General features: G+C 40.9%; 2 protein-coding genes across 2 annotated transcripts in view; one reads left to right on the forward strand and one right to left on the reverse strand.

Moving 5' to 3' along the window:
- LOC308136330 (RNA polymerase II elongation factor ELL) overlaps positions 1-6,675 on the reverse strand; it is a gene marked incomplete at its 5' end in the record, with an annotated part of 28,846 nt that extends 22,171 nt beyond the window's left edge. Inside the window, 3 exon segments of the mRNA XM_080504645.1 lie at positions 2,193-2,240; positions 6,510-6,660; positions 6,662-6,675. Of these exon segments, the coding sequence (XP_080360771.1) occupies positions 2,193-2,240; positions 6,510-6,660; positions 6,662-6,675 (213 nt within the window).
- A 2,453-nt stretch (positions 6,676-9,128) lies between these two features.
- fkbp16 (FKBP prolyl isomerase 16) overlaps positions 9,129-23,041 on the forward strand; it is a 30,382-nt gene continuing 16,469 nt past the window's right edge. Inside the window, exons 1-3 of the mRNA XM_080504961.1 lie at positions 9,129-9,576; positions 9,825-9,994; positions 10,583-10,671. Of these exons, the coding sequence (XP_080361087.1) occupies positions 9,135-9,576; positions 9,825-9,994; positions 10,583-10,671 (701 nt within the window). The 5' untranslated portion in view covers positions 9,129-9,134. The remainder of the gene's footprint in view (positions 9,577-9,824; positions 9,995-10,582; positions 10,672-23,041) is intronic.

A 23,041-nucleotide genomic window follows, 5' to 3' on the forward strand; every position in this document is an offset into this window, starting at 1 on the left:
GCAATGGTTTAATACTGAATCACCTGACAGCAGGCCACAAGTCTGCAAATAGCTGACATTTAATGTTTGGTCGTTTTTTAAGGGAGTATAAAGGAAAATATATCAACGGTATGAGAGGCTTGGGCATTTAAATTTCACCAGGACGGAACCAACAAATAAAATCTAAAGACAAGGATCATTTCTAACTAAATGGATATAGATCACGCAGCAAGCCAGTAGTGTTGCCAGCCCTGAAGGAAAATAAGCACTGAGATGTGAAATTCCAGACCATGGGAACAGAGACCAGCTCAGAATTATTCCCTAATCCCTGTGATGATTTCCAAGTGATCTAGAATTTAATTTCTTTTCAACTTTAAGCTTTAAAGAAATGTGAAAATGATGTTCCCTCTCTTAACGTATTTCTTTATGGTTGCATCACAGCCTGCAGTTCTTTTTGAAAATGTTTCTCGCTCCTCCAGATGCTGGTTATTGATCACTTCGCATTCAGTTCACTCTCCATCAGTGTCACCCGGTTTCAGCTCTGCTCACCCTGCCTGAACCAGTTAAAGTAGGGGTTAGCTAGATTCAGCCTGTGCCTTTCATTGCATGATTTTAAGCTTGGCAGACAATTTACAATCATGCAGGCGAATGCCGCAGGGACAGACAAAAGAACCCGAAAACCTCAGTGTGCTATTTCTTGATAGAAGCCCTGGCCCCCGATACCGCTGAGCCCTGGAGTGATGCCAGGACAGTGATTTCAAAAAAAATTCCTCTGGTTTTCGTGGCCCTGTAAGTGCCCCTTTACAGGAAGTGCGACATGAAACCAGTAAGTGCAAAGATTAGAGAGAAGTAGTTATGGCTTCTGTGATCAAGCTCTACAGTTGGCAGCTGTCAGTGGCCACATGACCTCTTGAACCTCACGCTGCTTTCAGGGAAGCGATGAGCCCTCACAAACACTTCTCCGGCAAATAAAGCCCAGTGGAATACCTGCCTCTGAGATGCTGGAGGCCTCCATCCCACAACGCTTCCTGCGTGCCAGACTGCCATGTTCACCAGCATCCTCCCCCCACTAACGGCTTAATCTGGCCTCCCCCACCGCCACCAATGGTTGCAGCTACCTCATTAATGCCCAATCGTCCAGCTCAGGGAGTACTGTTGGAGGGGGAGGGAGCCCGTGCCTGAATTCCACAAAGCAATTTGAATATGTAATGTGCCATCCAAGATATAATCACCAAATCCTATTCGGTGATTAAAGCACACTTAAACTGCACCCACTTAACATTGCTTCACAGAAAGACTCTTATAAGCAGGTTGATCTGCAGCTCACTTTACAGATGTTTCATGACATGTTTATATACGTTATTTGCATTTTTAACAAATTTTGAGAATGTTGCTGAATGAAGAAGAAAAAAAAAAAGAAATTCCACTGCTCGTGGATCATTACTGCGTTCAGATCTTTCATGTCTGCACAGAGACAACAGGCACTGAGACATGGGGGCTCCCTGGGGTTTGCCAACACCCCTACCTCCTCCCCCTCGCAGAACAAAGCCTCCCCAGTTGCGAGCCTGACCCAGTAACCTGGCTAGCAGCCTGGGGGTATAGCGTACCCTGTCTTAGGGGCTTCCAGGGCCCATGTGAGCACACAGGGCTGGCATTTGTGTACAGAGCAAAGTCACTTTCGTCAATGCAATCGGCTCTTGCAGGGATTAGAACAGCTCCTTTTAGACTGGGCTGATTGTGTAGTAAATGTGTAGTAGCCTCGCAGGCAGTGCCGAGGAGGGTGTAATACTGGCCCGGCTAATCTGACTGGACACAGGCATCTTTCTTTACAGCCGCTTCACTGGAATGCCCTCTTATTTCCCGTACCAAGTGTGTTTTGTATTTCTTCTGAAGCTTGTGTACATTGCTCAAGTTTACACACAGTGTAGGAAATATGACCCAACGTAACGTGACTGACAGCTGCCATATGTCATGAGTATACCATGACAATAAAACCATCCAAAACAAAACAATCCACCAACTATCACACTAGGATTATCCAAGTGTTAGAAAAAGTTCCATGTCCCACCTCTTGACGGATGCGCACACATGATTATCAAATGAGTGAAATAAGATATTTGTAGGAATTGTCAGAAGTGTGCTTCTCAGCAAATCAGAACTAATTAGAGTGTTCAGTTTCTATGACATTAGGGAGAGTATGCAAAACATCTTACCCCCTGGCTCCCCTTGAAGCAAATCGCTGGCTGATTTGATAGTGATGCCTGAGGAAAGAGGGAGAGAGAGGAAAACGTGGTCAGTCATTCACAAATCCTGTTCATCGTTAATCTAATGGACAGCGCATACATTATGAGTGTAAATGCATCGCCATGGTTCCTGATCTGCTCAGTGTATTTTTTTTTTTCATCTCACAATAACGGTTGAAATGAGGCTCAGTCAATTTCGTAGCCAGAATGTTGTCATCCATTCAAATTTCCAATAGATGTTGGAGGTTTGGGCTTTTTGACTGGATAGAAGAGAATGTAAACAGATATATTTTGTTTGAGGAAACTTCTCTCCTTTGCTGGTCTTTGGTTTAAGTCCTCATCAGATTAATAAAGACAAATCAAACAAATGCTAAAGAAAGACAGGGGACCTCGTATTCGATTCCCTTTCATTGACACACTTTCATCAGCCTGCTCTGTAGGATCACAGTGTACCTGGCTGAAGCTCCTGAACTTTATATCACTCCATCCCCCGACTGATAAAAAAAAACATGGCGATCATGAAAAAACAAAAAACGTCTGCCTTTGAGGGACATGATACATGGTTAATAAGATCCAGACTATCATCCGTGAAGTACGGCTGTGCGTGAGACTGACAGGACTTTTAATTTATTATTAATCGTTTGGGGAAACGTCTTCCCTATTGAGTAGTGTTTTGATTTTCTTCATCACGCATCAGTTTTTAATATTCAACGGCATGATAAATATTGAAAGATATAATGTTTGTTGCATATTGCATGCATATCCATTCAGGTAATATTTAGAAATGGTCGCTGGCATTATAACTGTAGAGAGCTCAGTTTGGAAACACAATATTCAGACTGATTTGAGACTCAAGTCGGTTCATAAATGATAATAATTTATTACCAATACTTTATAGTAAAATTTTTTTACCGACAGTAAGAAAAAATCAGTTTGGCTAATTTATCCTCCTCCAGCTGTACCCCATTAATCCATTTGGTAACTTTTTTAATTACAGACCTGACGGCTCATTGGAGACTGACATATCCATAGGTTTTTATTGTTAGGTTGTTTACATTTATAACAGCCTTAAAAAAATAAGTCAAAGAAATCACAGCTTGGCAATTTACCACAGAACACAGAAATAAAGTATTAAGTTAAATTCAAAACTAATTTGCATTAATAAATACACAAATGAAGCTCTAAAATTGAAAAACTGTTGGAAAACATAATTTGTGTCAAATAGTGAAACGTCCATGTGTTTATGGTTTATTAAAGATCAATGGAATATTTCAAACCTTTTTGGATTATCATGAAAATAAAGATCCGGACTTCAAAATACTCGAATAATGGATAAGACGGGATGTTTTTCTAATTGTAAATCTTTATTAGGATCATAATACAAATGATTGTATACGCAAGTGAATTCACTACAATTAATATGCAATCGAGCGATTTCAATGTTTCAATCGTTTTCTTTACAAAGAAGTCACTGATTTTGTTTCTTAAATATATTTTTTTTTCCATAGAAAGACAGTACTAAAATGAAAATAACTCTTCATGTCATTTGTTGTGCGAATGACAAACAGATTAATCCACAAATATTAAATTGTCTGTTTTGGCAGTAAATGAACTCAATTATTTCATATTATTATGTTTTTAAGAACAGAAGCAACAGCCATTATAAAGTTTTACTGTGATTATCACTCAGTGATTGTTGTCTTTTAAATTTTCCATTTGTATGTGCAGAAAAGTTCTATGTTTGTTGATTTTAGAAACATGACTATTTGCTGTTTTTTTTAGGTTTCTCCTATTGACTCTTTGGATTGTACGAACCAGTGATTATGAACCCATTAATGGAATGGCCATTGGTTACAATAGATCTTAAAGTGTAGCACTAAGTTGATAACAAACCTGTCACATTTACATAACAAGCCGATTTTAGGTTTTACATAACTCTCTCCACGCCTACAGAAAGAACCATGGTTCCAGGTGTGAATGAATAAAATTACAATCTAGTGCAAAAGTTCATTTTACTCACAATTGTATCCCAAATATGAAACTTGTTTATATTCTAGATTTATCCCTGCAACAACTATTTTAAGTTGTTTTCGGTTTCAGCCTTGATAATTGTCGCATACAGGTTGTGAAAATTAAAATTACAGTATTTTTAAAGTATTGTTGAATACAACTTACTTGAAAAAAATTTCCACAATTGTGCAAAAGTGCTACTGCTTTTTCTTCTCAAATAATGAAAAGGATCTTGTTTCATATTTATATCCATTTTAGATTTGTTAAAGAAATTGAAGATATTTGCTTCGGCTTTGATAGTCTGGATTGAAGCAAGAGTGGAAACGATGATATAATAAACAGAACCTTGTCCCGGGAGCCATTGTTGTTGCCCTCAAGGTGTCACTGGGAAATCCTCAATCAAATGACATTTACTCTCATCATTAGTCTTATTAAGTCTAAAATGGTCACATTTTGCATGTTACTAGCCATTATAACGTAATTGGTTGTGTCTATCACCTTGGCGAGCAGAGCAAACTGTTCGCTCACAAAATTAGTGTTTCAAAGAGAATAGTTAATTTAAAAAAAGTCATCATTTACTTATTTAGGCTCATCTTAATACACTGTAGAATGTAAGAGCTTCAGGAGATCTTTTGTCCTCTGTGCCATCTTTGTGTGCAACATTTTCCTACCTATGTTGCCACTCTTATTGTTATTATATCTTATATGTGTAATTAACTTATTACTGCATCTCGTTTTCTTTCCTTTTTTTTACTATATTTTGATTAGTTAAAAAAACGTGTGAATTATTATTATTATTATAATTATTATTATTAATTATTATTATTGTTATGTGAGCTGCTGGACATGTTGGATTTCCCCTCTTGGCAATGAATGATAAATAATCATCTATCTATCTGTCTATCTAATATAATCTAGTATAATCGTGATTTCCAGACAGAGCTCCAGCAGCTCCAGATGAAATTTTTTGTTAAAAAGATGTTAAATCTTTCTATCAAGAGATCATTCGAATTGAGCAAAACGCGTCAACTTAAGTTGGGGTCGTCAATAGTACTGTTATTTTTTCATGATTATATGTTACGATCGTATAAACAATTTTCAAAGCAATCGACTAACGTGTCTGTTTTTAGAATTCAGAAAGCCCCCGTGTGTGTGTGTGTGTGTGTGTGTGTGTGTGTGTGTGTGTGTGTGTGTGTGTGTGTGTGTGTGTGTGTGTGTGTTTTCTCGGTTGGTCTCGGATTTGGAAAACTTTTTTTTTTTTTTTGTTTTGCACAGAGCTCTCCTCCTGCCTGCGGTGGCCTGGAGGAAGCTGTCAGACTCTGGGAGTTTTACTGGGCCACGCAGACCAATGAGCTCCGGAGATGGGCGGGCTTCCAGGCGTGGAAAGGGCAAAAAAAAAAAAAAAAAGTAAAGAAAAGAAAAGAAAAAAGGAAGGAGAAAAAAAGAGAACAACAACAATACACCAGAGCACAGCAACAACTTGCGAAGTCTTGCCACAGAACTGTGTGGACCACCACAGCTGACCCCCCCTCCCCCCCTCCGCCACCACCACCACCACCACCACGCAGAAGAAGTTGTTTTGACGGCTCAAGGTGGAAACTCAACCAAATGATCTAGTCCTGCAGTCAAAACTGTGAGTCTGTCTTATCAAGCTCAACTCTGGGAAAGACCACTGGCATAGACTAAATCATCTCTAATCTACTTGGACCATAAAAAGCAAAGCAGTCGAACAACAGAAGAGTCCAATAACTGTTCATAAATGTATTCCCTGAGAGCGGCTCACACATAAAAAAAAAACTGCTTTAACGTTTAATGATCGTACATCTGCATAATACATGTCAAATGTTCACATGTAAAGTAGTATGATCAAAAACCTCTTGTCATGTGGACAACTTTAATCATCTCTCCCCCCCCCCCCCCCCCCCCCCCCCCTTAGAGATTACGGTTTAGTAAACATTCACCCCTTCCTGGTGGAAACAAATAATATTTAATCCAATCTGCAATAAAGTCTCCTGGATTGTCACAATAAATCAACCTTCGTTTGTTTTCTCCTGTAACAAGCCAACATGAAACCAAGCCACCATGGCCACAGCCTGCGGAAGTATTTTAGCTTTACTCCTCTTATTTACCTTCCTATACATTTATGGGAAACGCAACATCTGTGATTTCAGATACAGTTCCCGGAGAGTTGGGAGGCGATTATGAGAAATAGACAATATAGACAGAGGAGAAAGACACACAAGCCGCAGAGTTGAAGGTTGATATTTTGTGTCTTACCTTCAGGTTCTGGTAGGCTTCGAGGGTCCGGATGGCGGTGTCAGTGAGTTTGACGTGGTAAAGTGTTTGATTGGGGTTGTTTTTGTTGATTTGGCCACAGGAGAGACCATACCGATGCTCCTGTCTCAGCGCTGCCATTTCTACAACTGAAGGCTATTGGCGACATCCTGCCGGAGACGTCACAGCGGAGAGGACGAGGGGGCGGGGCCAGCAGGCGCACACTTCCATACAGGGACACGCACACACGCACGCAGGCACGCAGACACGCACACACACTGAGAATGATAAAGTAAATACTCCAAACTACAAGTATTTGACTTTCCAGCTCACACTCCCTGCTCGTTTGCGCCCTGCCAGTCTGTGTTTATCTGCTCTTTGATCTATTCTGGCTCTGCTGGTCGCTCCAACTTGTTTTCCTCCAGCTGCATTTTTGGTAAATATACTCTTGTGTATTTTCATTGGAGCGCACGCAACGTGTCCATGAGGCATGCATACACATATCAACAATAGATAACAACACGTTTGTTTACTTTTGTCCTTACACAGCAGTACACAAGATGTATTGATGTTAAAAGGTGTATAAATGAATGGTGGATTCCTTAGCGCAGGCCACACGGTGGACCACGGGTTAGCGCTGTTAGTCGGGGGTTCAAATACTGTCTGGACTGTTCTGTGTGGAGTTTGCATGTCCTTCCCAGTTTCCTCCAACAATCCAGAAATGTGCACGCTAATTGGTGACCCTGTCTGTTGCATGATTGCCCTGTGACACACTGGCGAGCTGTCTAAACTGGGATTGGCTCGAAGATGGATGGATGGATTCTCTAGAATATTGTGTTTAAAATTGTGGAGCAGGCCTTCTTTGAAGAGAGCGCAAACAATCATTACAGTAACTTATAGGTGAAAGCACACATTTATATAGAATTTAAGCCACAGATCATTAAAAAAAAAAGTCACAGATCGGTAATTAAAATGCTGAATAAAACTTTGTGCAGTATCATAAGTGAACAGTTGTAACAGTTGCAGAGTGTCTATAAAGACATTTACCTACCACAAGTTTGTTTAATTACACATATACCCACAACCATTACCAATAATATCCTTCAGAGTGAAGAGTATTAGGAAGGTCAGCAGGCAGAAGCCATACAGTTTTGCCAAAATAACAATATTTGCATTGTTTGTGGAGGTTGTGTTAAACATATTTTTGGGATAAAATAATTATGTGTCTTTCAAAAAGAGTAACCAAAAGAGTTTATGTTAACACTCCGGGAAAACATACTGTGAGCAAATATTAGATGTACTGCATCATGTTGAGTGATTTAGTTGAGATCACATCACATTTCTGGACAAACCACGTTGTTTTGGCATTTCAGAATCTGAAAAAACAATAATGAAAACACATTTTTGTGAATTGAAAACATCTTGACAAGTCCAACACTGTGGAAAATAAACTCCTCTGAAAGGAAGGACATTCTCAGTTATTTTCAATATGTGTGTCGTGTGTGCGTGTGTGTGCGCGCGTGTGTGTGTGTGTGTGTGTGTGTGTGTGTGTGTGTGTGTGTGTGTGTGTGTGTGTGTGTGTGTGTGTGTGTGTGTGTGTGTGTGTGTGTGTGTGTGTGTGTGTGTGTGTGTGTGTGTGTCTCTCTCTCTCAGAGAAATTAAATGACAAAAATGGTATTTGGATTAATTTAATCCCACATGGACAACATGTTTTGGCCTTGGATTAGAGACAAGCTTGAAAGTCCGCTTTTTTGGAGTATCACCATCAGACTAGATGTCCAGCTATTATTATCAGTTTCATATTAGTTTCTCAAATGCCTCACATTTTGACTGACATGGTTTTATATTTATAGTGAGAGAAAGTATCATATTGATTCAAAGAGGACATATATTACAGTCAATTAGTTCATATTTCAACAGGATGAGTACAAAAACTCAGACTGTGATACCATGCCTTCTTTAGGGCCTGCAGGTCAGACAAGCTCATACATGCATGCATCTGGTGGCCCTACTTAAAAAGGGAAAATAAAAATCTCCCAAAGTCAGTCAAAGTAAATTAAGTTAGAGCTTTCATCTCCTGAGATCGCATTGGTTCAATTCGTATTCATGGAAACTCCGTTGTGCGGCATGATGGTGAAGTCATTAAGAAGCTTACAGACGTTCTGGCAGATTAGGTTTTTCTCTTCTAATCCTGTAGATTACCACGGCACAAACCTGCTGCCCGAGAGTGCTTCGATGTGCTGCACAGTTTCTTTACATTGATCTTTTTTGTTGATGTTGTTTAATTGCAGCAGCGTCACCGAACAGTGTGGACGGACACTGAGACAAGCAGGAAAGAGAAGAGGTCAAAGCGCAGCCCAATTGTGGAAACGACGCAGCTGCAGGAGGGACGGAGCTAAAGAAAGAAAAAAACCCAGCAAACCATTGACGAACCCAGGATTTAGGGATGCATTCTGAGTTGGATTTACTACAAGAGAGCATGGATTTTTGTAAACATGGAAGCATTTTTCCTATTGACAGAGAATAGGTTGCAAACAGAACCGTTAATCTGCTTGTGAGAGGGACATTACGAGTAACAGAATCTCTTGAAGAAACGAATGTAGATGGTGTCTATCGGTCTGTGGTGAAATGGAAACAGAGGCATGTTGTGAACAGCCTGCGGACCCTGCAGTGGAGCCGACAGAGTCAGAGGTAAGGGAGGCCATTTCTGAGCTTGCTAACCAGGTCGATGTCAAACAGCTGCCCTGTGGGCCTGCAGAGGAGAGTGAGGGGCTGCGTTTGAAAGAGCCAGCTGTAACAGAGAACTGCGTTGAAGAGAGTAAAGGCGCCGGGACCAAAAGTGCTCCGGATCCAGAGAGAGAGAGCGGAAAGACAGAATGCAAGGAACGGAGGAAACTCAGAAAAACTAACAGCTGGAAGATGGTTCGATTTCAAGACCCGTCAATGGATGACGAAGTGCTGGAGAGGGACAGCTCAGCAGAGAGTCTATTCCCTGAGTATGCAATGGAGGAGTGGACTTCCACAACCTTTGAGGAGCTGTTTGTGGCGGAAAACTGGACCGACGTCACAGGTGAGAGTAACACATCATAAGTATGGACACATTGGGGACAAATGATGCTGAAAAGTAATCTAATCTAGAGATTTTAACCTTCATAATTTTGTATGTAAAATATTTGACAACAGACACAAAAGAGTGGTGGGAATGTGACTGAGTTCAGGCCTGGCATGTTTGTGAATACTTCTGTGTACGTGTTTACCAACAACTGGCAGATTAATCCCACTTCCTCCAGAGTGACCTTATCTTCCTTCCTCACGCAGAGGACCGGCTGTTGAGGAAGAAGGTGATGCAGTCTGGGAACTTGCAGGCCCCGCACCCCACATGGGGTCAGGAGGTCATTGTGAAGATGCAGTGTGTCCTGGAGGACCGCACTGTGGTGGAGAAGGACACCAAGCTTGTTTTTGTGATCGGGGATGGAGATGTAAACCAGGTGAAGACTTGCAGCCCATCAGTGTCTCAGACAGAATCACATTCGACTTTTTTTCTTTTTTGATGTCTCATTTGTTTTTGCGTGTACTTGCGTGACCCAGAGAAAAAAAATATAGGTCAACCCAAGTCCACATGTTAGTCGCTCTAGTGCTCCGTATTAGCTAAATCAGAAGTAATATATTGACAAGTGGTTCATATGGCACATTCAGAATGATAGTTCCATTCAAATCATGGAAGTTCACCAAAACGTGTGCGACTGGACCTGCACCTTCCACCTCGAACCTGCTGTCATCGAAATCATCCCACCTTGAGCTTTCATCACAAACCTGGACAAGTGTAATCACATTTCATCCAAATCCCTTCAACAATGACTGAGACATTTATATCATCGGAGCCAACAACACTTGAGCACAATAGTGCTTCTCATATTTGAAAATGTGAATTCATCATCTAATGTTTCAGTCAATTAGGGACATATATATTTACCACTCAAAGTTAGGCATAACTGTGCTGTTTGTAATCATGTAAAAAAAAAACTAAAAACCTGCTCAGTCACTCTGCCAAATAACTTGTTTCTTGACACCTGTAGGCTTTGGAGGAGTGTGTCATGTCCATGCAGCGGAACGAGATCACATTACTGCTGGCAGATTCACAATATGCCTATGGACTGCTGGGAAGGTAAGGACTTTCCAGTTATCTTAATAATTCAGAAACAACGATAAGCAAGACGTGGACACCCCCCCAACCCCCCACACGTTCTGCTAACATCAAGAAATCCAAAGTATTGACCCAGTTAGAAGCCCAGATCTCTTGAACCTGTTGCTGTGGAGGCAGCCTGGTTATCCGGGGGTGGGGGGTGGCAGGGGTTAATGGACCATAAACAGGAGCAGATGGCTTCCTACTAACACCATTCAGAAGCAGCCTATCAGTGGTGTGTTCGTAACCTCCCAACCTATGGGAAAATACCACTCCAGCCAATGGCTTCGGTTTATTACCTTTACGAGCCGGTGGAGATTGATGCATCACTCCTGAAAACCCATTGTTTACACTCTGAATATTTACTCTAGATAACCTGGACATGTGACAATTGGATGATAATTCAACACAGTGATTAGATGAGATTATGTTTAATGTTACTGCAATGATAATAGTCAAAGTAAAAGTATTTTATGGCAATACATATTACAGGTGGTTTATTGTAATTTTTCCTACTTGACCATAGTGAGGCAAATTGATTTCTGTAGTTCTCTCTGTTGAAGCCTTTTTCCGCAGACAGCAAAATGTTGTACTCTGAACTTATTAAATAAAATCCTAGTAATTCATGCAGCAGAAATGTGGCTAATTTTGTAATTCTGAAAGTGATAGCATTAACTATAGCAGAGCCAAAATAATTCCACACCCATGAGAGCTAATTAAACATCATTAGATGGTTTCAAACACTCAGTCTGGAGCTGTTTGCAGTGCGAGAGGAGCGTGGTCCTCTAACATACCAGTGTAGCGTGTTGAAGCACAAAATGTTTTGCTTTCAAAGCTCAACAAACCCCTAAAATAAAACATTTGCCTGCTTTTTTTCCAGTACATGCAGAACACACTGTACCATTGAGCAAGGAGCTGTACTCCGGAAAAATGCATAAAAACACATTTGCACATCCCAAATTATCACATGGCAGTAAAAGCCTGACAAAGGTGCAGGATGGAGGACTAAATATATGACTCGATCCCACTTTTACCGCCCGGAAAGCAAAGCACAGTACATCCAAGCATTGTCGGCAACATAATGTTCTGAGTGACTGAATATTTTGTTTTGTGTGCCTGTGTGCCTGTGTGCGTGTGTGCGTGTGTGCGTGTGTGCGTGTGTGCGTGTGTGCGTGTGTGCGCGTGTGTGTGTGTGTGTGTGTGTGTGTGTGTGTGTGTGTGTGTGTGTGTAATCAGTGTTTTAGGCTGTGCACGAGGTCCTGTTTGTATCATGGCGCTGTGTGAAGGACGGGGTGTGAGCACTGAGCAGTGACAGCGAGGCGTCTCTGAGGTGTCGTCTGACGTCTTGCTGTGTGTCGTGTGTGAGCACGGCGGCAGCAGGCGGCTGGTTAATGATTGTTTTGATGCTGCTGATTAGGGTGGTGTGCTGTGGAACCATACTTGTTCCTATCAGCTGTTGAACACAATAATGAGGTTGCTTTTTGCCCCAAAATTGAGTTGTTCCAGTCGAACAGTCAAGTTTTCTTTTCTTTATCCTGTGTTAAAAGGTTGTGTGATATCGTGCAAAGGTGGATGTAGTGCTGAAAATGTGTACTTGAGCACAGCTACTGTTGCACTATGTGAAATGGTTGTCTTTAACTATGAAAGGCACTTAAAAGTATGTAACACTCAAACTATTAGATACTTTTTAAAATTCCACTTACTTGCAATCTTAAAAGCAGGAATTACCTTCAATTATCTGTGTAAAACATTGATATTCAAAGCGCGTTTCTCAGACATACGATGAAGTATGTCTGACAACATGGCAACAAAGAACACGCAAAGTCCACTTGACCTCACCTGTCTGGTTGCATCATGTCCTGCCTGACTCGCATCATCGTCAAAATATCTGTTCGTTTTGTAAAGAAATGGATTTTGTAACACAAAAGTCACAAACTCGAAAATTTTTATTATTTTTTTTTTTACAAATTGTGGAAGGAGTCAGTAGCGACCTATACATTTAGAATGACAAAGTTGATTGTTGTAAATTGTTTAGTTTTCTTTTGTAAATTTACATGTTTGAAATACCCCCCAATTCTACTTAAATACAATAATGAAAGTATTTCTAATTTGCTACTTCTACCAGTGGACATGTGTTTGTGTTGTATGTTGCTATACAGGAGCTTGTCTGTCCATATAAGAAGTATTTAAATAGGTGGTTGAGTGCAAGAGCTAGAAAATGTGAATCACATGCAGCAACAAAATGTCACAAGTGAGAGCAGAGGGCTCAGCATGTCTGTGCTGTAAAATGACAATGAAGGAAAATCTCATTAAGTCTTTCTCTCTGTTTTCGGGCAGATGCATTGATTCTACTCTGTCCATTTTCTTGGTATCTCTAAGAGCCTCCTCTCTTTTCACTGTATTGCTACTACTATTGATAGTAACACAGCACTAAGTGAGAACTTGAATAAGTACTATTGAATGGATATTGCAGTTACAATTAGTGATGTTTCCATGAAATTCTTACTTTGGGGAGTCGGTGAGCTGCTGTCTCTCTATGTCTTGTTCTTGCTGATAACACAGTGTTGTAGACGTGTCAAAAGATACAACCTTGACTTGTACCTTTCTTCTTTAATCTTTAAATAACTATTGATGTAACTTCACTATCCTTTTTTACTCGACCAGAAAAATATATTTAAAATATACTTCCAATAAAATGTAATACTTCTGCGTGGAGAATAAAATGTACAAACAGAATCTTGCTTCGGAAATCTTCGGGCATTTGAGTAACTGCAAGATGTCAACAAACCAGTGTTTCTTTCGTGAAATGTAAATGCTGGACATACGCGTTTGTCTGGGTGTAATGAAGAATTTCATTCAGAAAGGTAGTAATAGTGGCTCTCAGATTTTTCATTTTTCCCATGTGGATTCTGGTAGAGTAACTTTATTCAACGAGAAACATTTGGTAATTTATCTAACACTGCTGAGGTTGATACAGGGATTATGACGCTAAAAGTCAAGAGCATTTACTTGATTGATGGCAACAAATAAGCACGTCAGTGTGGAATTGTCTGTAAAGAGCTGTGGCATTGTGCCTGTGAGACATTTAAAGCCTTGAGCCTTTTGCACATCTGACAAAAGACTTCATGCTTCGTGCTTGGCTTTTTAAGGAACAGCAAGCGTGCGTCAGATCTGTTCCCTGCTGAGAGACACTACTTAGTCAGAGATACAAGCTGAATCCTATTCAGTCAGCAGGTCATTACCAGAAAGCAGTGGAAGCGAACGTCTGTTGATTTCTGGACAGGCGCAACCCATAAAATCCTCAGGGGCCTGAGAGAAGCTGCCTCGCTGGCCCTACACATGTAAACACATTAAATGCTGCTGACGACTTTTTTTTTTTCATCTCTGCAAACTCACAAAGGAGCAAGTTAAATTTGGTTACGTCATAGACATTGCCTTCATGCGTAAGTCTGTACAAAACATTTAAAGACGTGTGACGTGTTGTGTGGTGACGTTTGGTTGGCCCGCTGTCAACAAACATAAACAAAAGCTTCCAGCCTGCTGCTGGTGGCAGAGGTGCTGGTCTACTTTTACTCTTGGCCTCGGGTACGTCCACACAACTAGAAAAGCGATCTTTTTTCTCCCCAGCCTTCTCCAAAACACCTCTGTCCACACCTCGCCATGAACACGGCTCAACATGAGCCTTCAGGGCATGTTGTACACATGAGACCTACCTCAGTGGTATGTGTTGAAGTCGAGTTAATTGGCGCACTGGGAGGTGCCACTTTAATCCAGTTCCAAATGGACAGTGTTGTTCAGATAATCACTCTTGTTTTGCAACAGTGTGTCACGAAAGGATTGGATGCAAATTATATACTGAGATATAAATAGATTTTTATATGGAAGTAAAGTGAAACGATTCTTATTTTAAGAATATTTTCCAAATTTTTGCCTTGAAGAAAAAGTATCAACAAACATTTTCATGAAAACATTTCCGAGATATTTCAATTCAACTAGCAGGGAACATGTTAAACGTTTACTCCCTACAGATCTCAACAGCCATTAACTATTACAGCATACAGAAAACATCCTGTATGAAAATGTCAGGAGTGACTAATGCCGGAAAAAAAACTTCATTCCAAGTCATGCAAAGTGGTGCATTTCGAATGATTGAAAGACTTTCTGGGTTGTATTTGTATTTTTTTTTTTCACATTATGAGATATTGTTCCATAGGCTATTCAAACCCACTATTTCTCATATCCGGTAAGTCTCCTTACTGTATATAGTCTGTTACATTTACAGTATTGCACTGAAGTCTATTATATGATTTTTAATCTTCCCTTATAATAAATTTAGTCCCATGAATACATATTTTAGCCTCCAAATCAGAAAGGACAATGGAATATGCTGGGTTTCTGACAGCGTGACAATGGCCACTGCGCAGCCTACTCACCAACCAATCAAAAGGCAGCGGACTGACGGAACTATCCACTTCACAACTTGTTGAACAGTCATATAAGTGAAACACAAAAAAAGGGGAGAAGTTTGTCAAGGTGTGGAAACCAACTTGTTTACACAAGTTATCACCCAACTCCTACCGTGATCGCAACATGACGACATTGCAATATCATCACGTCTTGTTTTTTTGGGAAGTGAAACGTGTTGCTGTAATTTATAACTCACGTCCCACAATATGTATATAATATCATAAAACTATTAAAAAAATTAAGGAATATATCCAAATGATTTACTTTATCAGCGTAGTCCACTCAGATCCAATTTTAATGAGATCATTTGTGTGTTTGTTCTTTCATTCATTTAATTAGCAGGAAAGGTACTCTCTTATGAATAGAACAGCCAAAAACTAGTCCAGCACACTAATTATTATTTGTCATCGATGGCAAAAATCACTTTTAAGAAAGTCATGGACATCAGTAAACCCATTCAGGCTGCTTCTTGAGCTACCACACAAAACATTGCTAATTTAAGACAAGAGTAATAACAAATACAAAATCAAACTCAATCAAAAAGTCCACACTGAGATGTTCAAGTTGTTTACATGCTTGGAAGATGTCAGAGTAATAAAATGATGGTGGGAGCAGCATTTGTGCAGTGAGGGCCCTGGATTTGAAACCCGAGGTGTTCTACCTTGAATTACACTGAGGATTAATAACTGGCAGTGAGTTTGAGTCAGCAGGTTACCAGCAGGAACATGAACGTATAATAGATAATCACAGACTGAACAAATAACTCTTAATGGAACAGTGAAAACGCGGCGGAGATGTACCAGATGGCTATCAGTCAGTTTGTGAAGAGAGAAACACAAACAAGTTTCACTGTGGGAGGCGAGAAAGGAATCTCTGTCTCTGGCCCGAGGGCAGCCGGGTCTGACGGCTGCTGGAGCTTTGATTACATTGATCTGCCTCTACAGCAGCAGGGTGGAGCAAGTTCAGGGAAGCTTCTGTTCATGAGAAAGTACGGTAACGGTTGATGTGATGATTAATGGTTATTGTGTAATATTGAAATTCTAGAGAACTGTTTATGAAGTTTAATTCAATCTTCTCTTTCGTTTTCTTTTTTTTATAAATAAAAGTGGAGTGACATCGGACGATCCATTGCTGTGAAGAAAAGCCTTTGTTGGTTTCCGTATTCTAATATCATATTGCATCAGATTGTCAGATGTGAACTGAATAATCCAGGATTTATTTGTTTTAGTTTGAAGCAGCAATGTGCTTAAGACTGAGTTCATTCATGAGTGACATTAAAATGAAACATAGGTTTTCTCACATCATAGAAGAAAAGAGTGCTGGAAAAGATCTCTATCAAAAGCTGCCTGGGCACTGAAAATGCTGTTGGGTCCTGTCAGTGCAAATACTGAGTAAAATTAAAAACATTTCAAATAGATCAGTTGTTCTGGTCTGAGAGGTTGCAGGTTCAAATCCCACAGTTGGAGTGTCACAACGGTGGCTTCTGTTATACTTTTTGGCTTCGTGGAGTGCCTTACTGTGGCCACTGCTGCATGCTGGAAATAGGACAGATCAATGTGGACGACAAAAGGAATTTCCCCAAGGGGATTACTAATGTATAAGCAATACTGATCAAAAGGCACAAGTGAGATGGTAAATGAGGACCTTTGCTGGAAATGTCAGTGTCTAAAAACACGTTCTTTGTCTGCGTCATAACCCAGAAAAAGAAGCAGTAATTTGTTTTTCTGCTGCAGTATTGATTAAATATTTGGAGTCACAATGAGTCGTCGTGCTTTTGGACCATTTTCTTTTAGCAAGCCACTCTCCAATCTTATCACAAAATGTAATATAACACAGCAAAGAACTGGCAGTTCTGCTTTTTCTTTCTTTTTTTTTATTACACCAGGACCTCGCTAGCAGACAGGTAGAATGACTCACTTGCCACACAGTTGCCCTGCTCTTTGTCACTTTTATACACACATGCTCTCGTTCCCCTGCCTCCATAGACTTGAACGTGTTGTCCACTCAGAAAATGTTTGAGGTGGAGTTCCTCTGTGTGCAGAACACGGTGTGAGTCACTCTGCACCAACACCTGGATCAAATGAATAATGTGACCTTTGAGACGCGCCTCCGTGGAAAACACGTTGGTGTTTCCTCCGAGCACAAAATTACTCGGACTAACAGTCTGCGATCACTTTGTTTCCCTGTCTGTCCTCAGTGAAGGATTCCAGAGGCGAACGTGCACAAACCAAAAAGCTCAACTCTCAGCTGCTTGGTCACGTGACCTAAACAAGTTTGACCGTAGTGCTCGTGCTCTGCGTGCCTCTTCTCCAGAAACTGCAGCCTGGCTTGAAACCACACCCAGACCTCACGCTCTGGGAGCAGGACAGCAAGCACTGACAGCTGTAGCACGCTCCAGATAAGATCAGGCTCAGCTCTCAATCAGTGTTTGTAGCAGCCACATTAGCACGTAGCGGTGACGAATTGAACCTGAATTATTGGAAATAAAACAAAGCAAATCAGATCCTTGTGTCACCTCCTGACTTGGGACGGTTGATTGTATTGACGCCACAGTAGTATTTCTGCCAAACAGGCTGCTGTTTGAACTGTGCACGTCCTTCATCTAATCTCCCTGGATGTTTACCTTTTCCCCCTACTGCTCGCAGACTTATCTCTCTCATCGACAGCCGAGGTTGTAATATAGCACTGCCCTCGGTCATAACTACTTCTGCTTTCTGTCGTTGTGGGGTATTTAGTGAGAGAGTCAATCTCCTAAAGTGAAATGTGCTCTTATTGAACTTTAGGCAGTATGTTTTCAAAGTGGATAAATGTTGGTAACATAAAGTTTTCTTTGGACTGGGTGACCACGGAGCTGTGGAGAGCTTTGTTGATGTTGTTCAGCTTCAATTTACAATGTTTTGTCGCTTTTATTTTACTTAACACTGACAACCTTGTTTCTGTAACCTCAGAGTATGACATGATATGATACTGCAATTTTCATTCTCTTAGTTTTTGTCAGTTTCAATCAGTGTCATAAATTTAGAGCCCAACCATATCCACTAAATTTGTGGAGCCACGTTGTGGGTGTAGTTATTAAAAGAGATACGGAATTTGAGGCCATGATAGAGCAGAGATGTCAAACATATGGCCCAGAGGACAAATCTGGATGACAGGAGTCCATTCCAGCCACCAGGAGGGTATTGCAAAGTACAAATAACAAACAAGACATCTTTTAAATTTCTTTGAAAAGACTACCTTCCCTTTCTGCCTTCCTGAGTTGCTGGATGAGTAGTAGTTTTAATTCATTATTCTATTTTCTATGATCTATGATCTTCTATGATACAACCTGGGCAGCTGCCCACACACACTTTCACACAATCACACTTTTTGGGCTTTTTGAGTCACCAAGCTTCAAATTTAAGCAGGGGAGAACAGGTAAGCTCCACACAGAAATACTGACCGGGGACTTAAGACCATCTTGTTGTAATACAAGTGTTTTCAACACTGAATGTCAAAAACATCCTACAAAGTTGGCTGGGAAGTGGGTATTTATACTCTCATATGTAAAAATAAATACTTTCCTCATTGCTTTTTCTGTTTTGTTAATTCAGTTGGTCTGTGGTGTTTTTTGTCCTCTCTTCAACTTTGGCAGTGCTGGAAGTTTTAATTTCCTCCAGGGAAGCTGCCCCAAAGGATCAATAAAGTCCAGTTTAATGGGATAATAAGAAACAACAGCATTTGTTCAGCTGGTTTTATACATTCAAAGTGGTGGGTGGGTTCAGCTTTAGATTAGAATTACTTCATCTAGAATATACATCTGGTTTACATTGTTGTCCAGCTGCACAATAATCCTTATCAGTAAGATTTGAAATCCTTTATTATCTAATAGTTAAAAAAGAAAAGTTTTTTGAAGTATGAAAAATGAAATAATGTGACACTGGACACCATCGTTGATATACTTTTTTCAGCATGCATGTGAAAAACGTGTTGCTCGGGAGTGCAGTCAATTACTGCAGTGGCCTAACATTTCCATCTGGGCCCTTGAGCAACCACATCAATATGACAATGTAAACTATGATTCAATGTTAGTCAATGTGATCCACTCAAAACTCAATGGGATGGACATTTTTCGCTGAAACTGGTTAATCCTTGCTAGGTGTGGTCTCTAAACTGTTGAATGAAGGATGATCTAAGCACATTGCATTTCTTATCAGGCCCTTTTACTTATGATTATCTGGCTGCAGGTGAAATTATGGTTTTTACTGGGGGAAAAAAGTGACATGTTGACTGCTGAGGATGATTTTTAGCATAAATATGCTTCTTCAAAACCACATCAACATTATAAGCTTTACAGAAGGGGCTGAAGTCTGTGCCTGAGCCTCCCCTCATCTCAGATTTGTAACTCTCCTAAGTTTGTGTCAAAACAAACTGTCTGTACTGGAATAACACAGTTGTGCTTCACTGACTTCACCTCCCGTCCACTGTGCCCCTAGCTGCGCAGTGTTGTATAACTATGACGTTACGACAGAGACTGTTTTCCAGAGCGTGCAATGCAGGGGAGGAACACACGGGAGGAACACACGTGAGATGCCACTTTAGCTCCACCAGCACCTCTCCTGCCAATGCTACTCGTTTCAAATCACCCGTGCCTGCTATGTACAATACACACCCAGGCAGAGAGATTAGCAGAGCATGAGTGAGAACAGAGGGCTGAACAGGACTGGTTTCAGCTGTGACCTAATGTGCCCAATGCCTCAGCTAACAGCCCGGTGTGTTTATGGGTTTGTGGTTTTATTAACATAAATTTTGAATGAAGACAAAATACTTGTGGAGGTGGTCGGCGCGCTTCAAACAAAGAGCCTGGTAGTTTGTTGAAGAGTGGCTGAACAGTGAGTCCTCTGCAGGTTTTTGACTTTAAACATTATGCAGGCGCCTCGCCCACCAATTTGACTTCATTCTTTAAAGTGATGGTCTGACTCTGTTCTTGTTTTCTTGATCCAAAAGTTATTCACATGTGCTGTGGTAAGAATGACACATTATTTTGAGCTTCTCTCTCAACATCTGTTTGGACTGAATGATCTCAGCAACTGCTGGATTAGTTTTTAATCCAGTGACTTTAGGACTTAAACCCGAACAGATACACCTATGTATCTTCACTTAGATCTGAATGTGATGGGGTCTCATTTATTGTTTGAACAGCTATAATTTTTTTGAAGAGCCATGATCAACGAAATGTATACTGTTCTGCACAAGTACAAGCACTAAAAGGAAGGCTGGAGCCAATCCCAACTGATGATGGTCAAAGGCAGGGTATATGCAGGGTGAAACTAATAATCTTTTTTATTTATCTTTATCAAAACACTTTAGTGTGAGAAAAGACGTGTGGCAGTAGAGCACAAGGTTGGAGCAAAATATGAGTGTCATGCAATGTACGTGAGAGTTGGAAACCTGGTGCTACTTTACCCCTGGTTTTGACAATTATCATGTCTCATATCTCCGTGTGATGGCTGGCCTTCCGCACTGCTGTCAAAGCTCTTCACAACAGTTGTAAATTTTTGCTCTTGAATGTGGTCACATGTCTTGTCAAGCACACTAACTGGTTTTGGGCTTATACTGGTTTTAAATCTGCTATGTTACTCAGACAAAAAACATGAGCCAATACTTTGTATACATAGCTGCTTTCAATCGTCCTTGTTAGTGCTCAAGCAAAAAAAAAGCTGTCCCTGGGATTCTTTGACTTACAGGACCACCCAGCCCCTACCATCATTGGTGGATCATAGAAGTCACTTCTCATAAGGATTATCATTTTACAATTTTGCATGTACATTTCAAAGAACAAACAAAATAAAGCAGCTTTCTTGTAACATATGCTCAAACAGACTGTCTAGTGATAACAAACAGAGTAGCCAAGCAACTCACTCACCCACCTTATCCATTTTGCTCATTTGAGGCTGCAGCAGAATGGAAACAGGTGGGATAGTGGAGTGGCAAGCCGGTACTGATGGTGACACACTGTGTACACTCACAAAGTCACACACTACATGTTTCAGGTCTGCAAAGACAGCTGAACATGCTACAAGTATCACACTCTCAAAGGGCAGAAGTACAAATAGCAGGGTGTCTGAGGAGTCAGCGTAGGTGTTGGCTGTCTATAAAGCAGCGTGGTGCCGCTGTCGTGGGGCTTCGTGAGGAAGGAGACCCGTAGCAGAGTGACAATTAGTGAGTGTGTGTGTGTGAGAAAGTGCATACAAGCAGATGTCTGTGTGTGTGCAGTGCGAGTGTTGGGGTGATGAAGAGGTATCGTCAGTGAGGACGTGGAGCATGACTCATCGCACGGAGACGTCAGTGTGCCGTCATCAGTCGTCTCTGCGGCAGTGTATCACGGCAAACCCATGCACTCACTCACACGCACGCGCACGCGCACACGCACACGCACACGCACACACACACACATGCGTTTTTCAAAATATGCCTCTCAAAGTTAATGGCTGGCAGACTTGCACTGACGTCCTCCCTGCAAAATCTGAATCAGATGGGTTGTGTTTGAGCTTAGAGGGATTAACTAAGTGTCATTACAAGGTCTCGTTATAAAGGAAACAGTCCCAGTTGTTTGATAGCACCGATTGGATTACTTGCACTGCGGTAATGTTTAATATCGTCATTGCAGAGGGTAAAGGGAAACACAAGTGAGCTCTTGTAAACCAAAACATTTTGTTATCTATGGAAAAAACAAGTCTGTTTGCCAGTGTAATGGGAGTGAAAACAACCTAAATTTTCTGGGATTCCCTTCAGTTTCGCAACTCTCTATAATGACTCTGACCTATGCCTTTGCCATGGGCTTGGGTTAAGTGAAACTAAGCCCTTCTCTTGAAGAAATGTGGTTGTTTTAAGCATGATTAATGCTGCAGGTCTCATACCTCTGCACAGCCGGAGGGAAACTAAAGAGCTGGCAGACAGACAGGCTGCTCCTTTTTGACAACCTGACTAATAAGTCAGGAGTTCAGGGTGCTATTGATTCACAGGCTGCTCAGGGAGGCAGGGCTGGCTGCTGCTGAAAGGCAGCTGGATCTTTATTGGTTGGTTTATAGACACAGACTCATTTAAGCAGTCATATTTCTTCTGGACATCGATACGGCAGGAGGGCAACAGTGAGTGATCAAGATAATGCCTTTGTCTGACGTAAAAACATAGTGCAACCTCAGAAAAGTCAATATGATCACATCATGTATGTACTTGTAAATCCCTCTTCAGATACATTCAGGCATTAAAAGTGTAAAGGGAAGGAGTCTGTTGTTCCTGTTTTTAGGTTGCACGTCACTGCATAATCAGCCAGGGAGCGTGACAAATTGCGGTCCATTCGCAATTTGCAAAATGATATTCCAGAAATGGTGACATTTTCTCTGTGGGAGTTATCTGCTTCCAGCATATGCATACGTGATAGCTCAGACTCAGAAGGGGAAATTAATTTCTGATCGGTATCTCTTTATGACATTTACTCCTCGGACCAGAATGTCACACACAAAGCGACGAGGAGCTTGTGGTCACAAACGTTAATGTTCACAACCACAGAGGGAGAAGAACAGCAACACTGTTGGATGATAATTGAATGTTTAACATTAGATGACCAAAGAACATTTTCTGAATACATCTTTAATTTGAGTGCAGATGGGGTCAAAAGAAAAGAAAACAAAGCTGAAAGCAGAAAGACGATCTGCAGCAGTCATGGTTTCATATGTCCACTGAAGTAGGCGGGCATCTGTGTGAAGTGTGACAGTAATGGAAGTCGATGACTTAGATCGTTCAAAGAGCAGTGATGTTTGGCTCCTTGGGCAGACTTTATCACTATTTCAGAAGGCTTTGAAATGCAGAGGTGAAACTAAAACCTGGTGCATTTTTGCTTTATGCA

This window comes from Blennius ocellaris (genome assembly GCF_963422515.1).
Source record: "Blennius ocellaris genome assembly, chromosome: 11".
Classification (NCBI taxonomy): Eukaryota; Metazoa; Chordata; class Actinopteri; order Blenniiformes; family Blenniidae; genus Blennius; species Blennius ocellaris.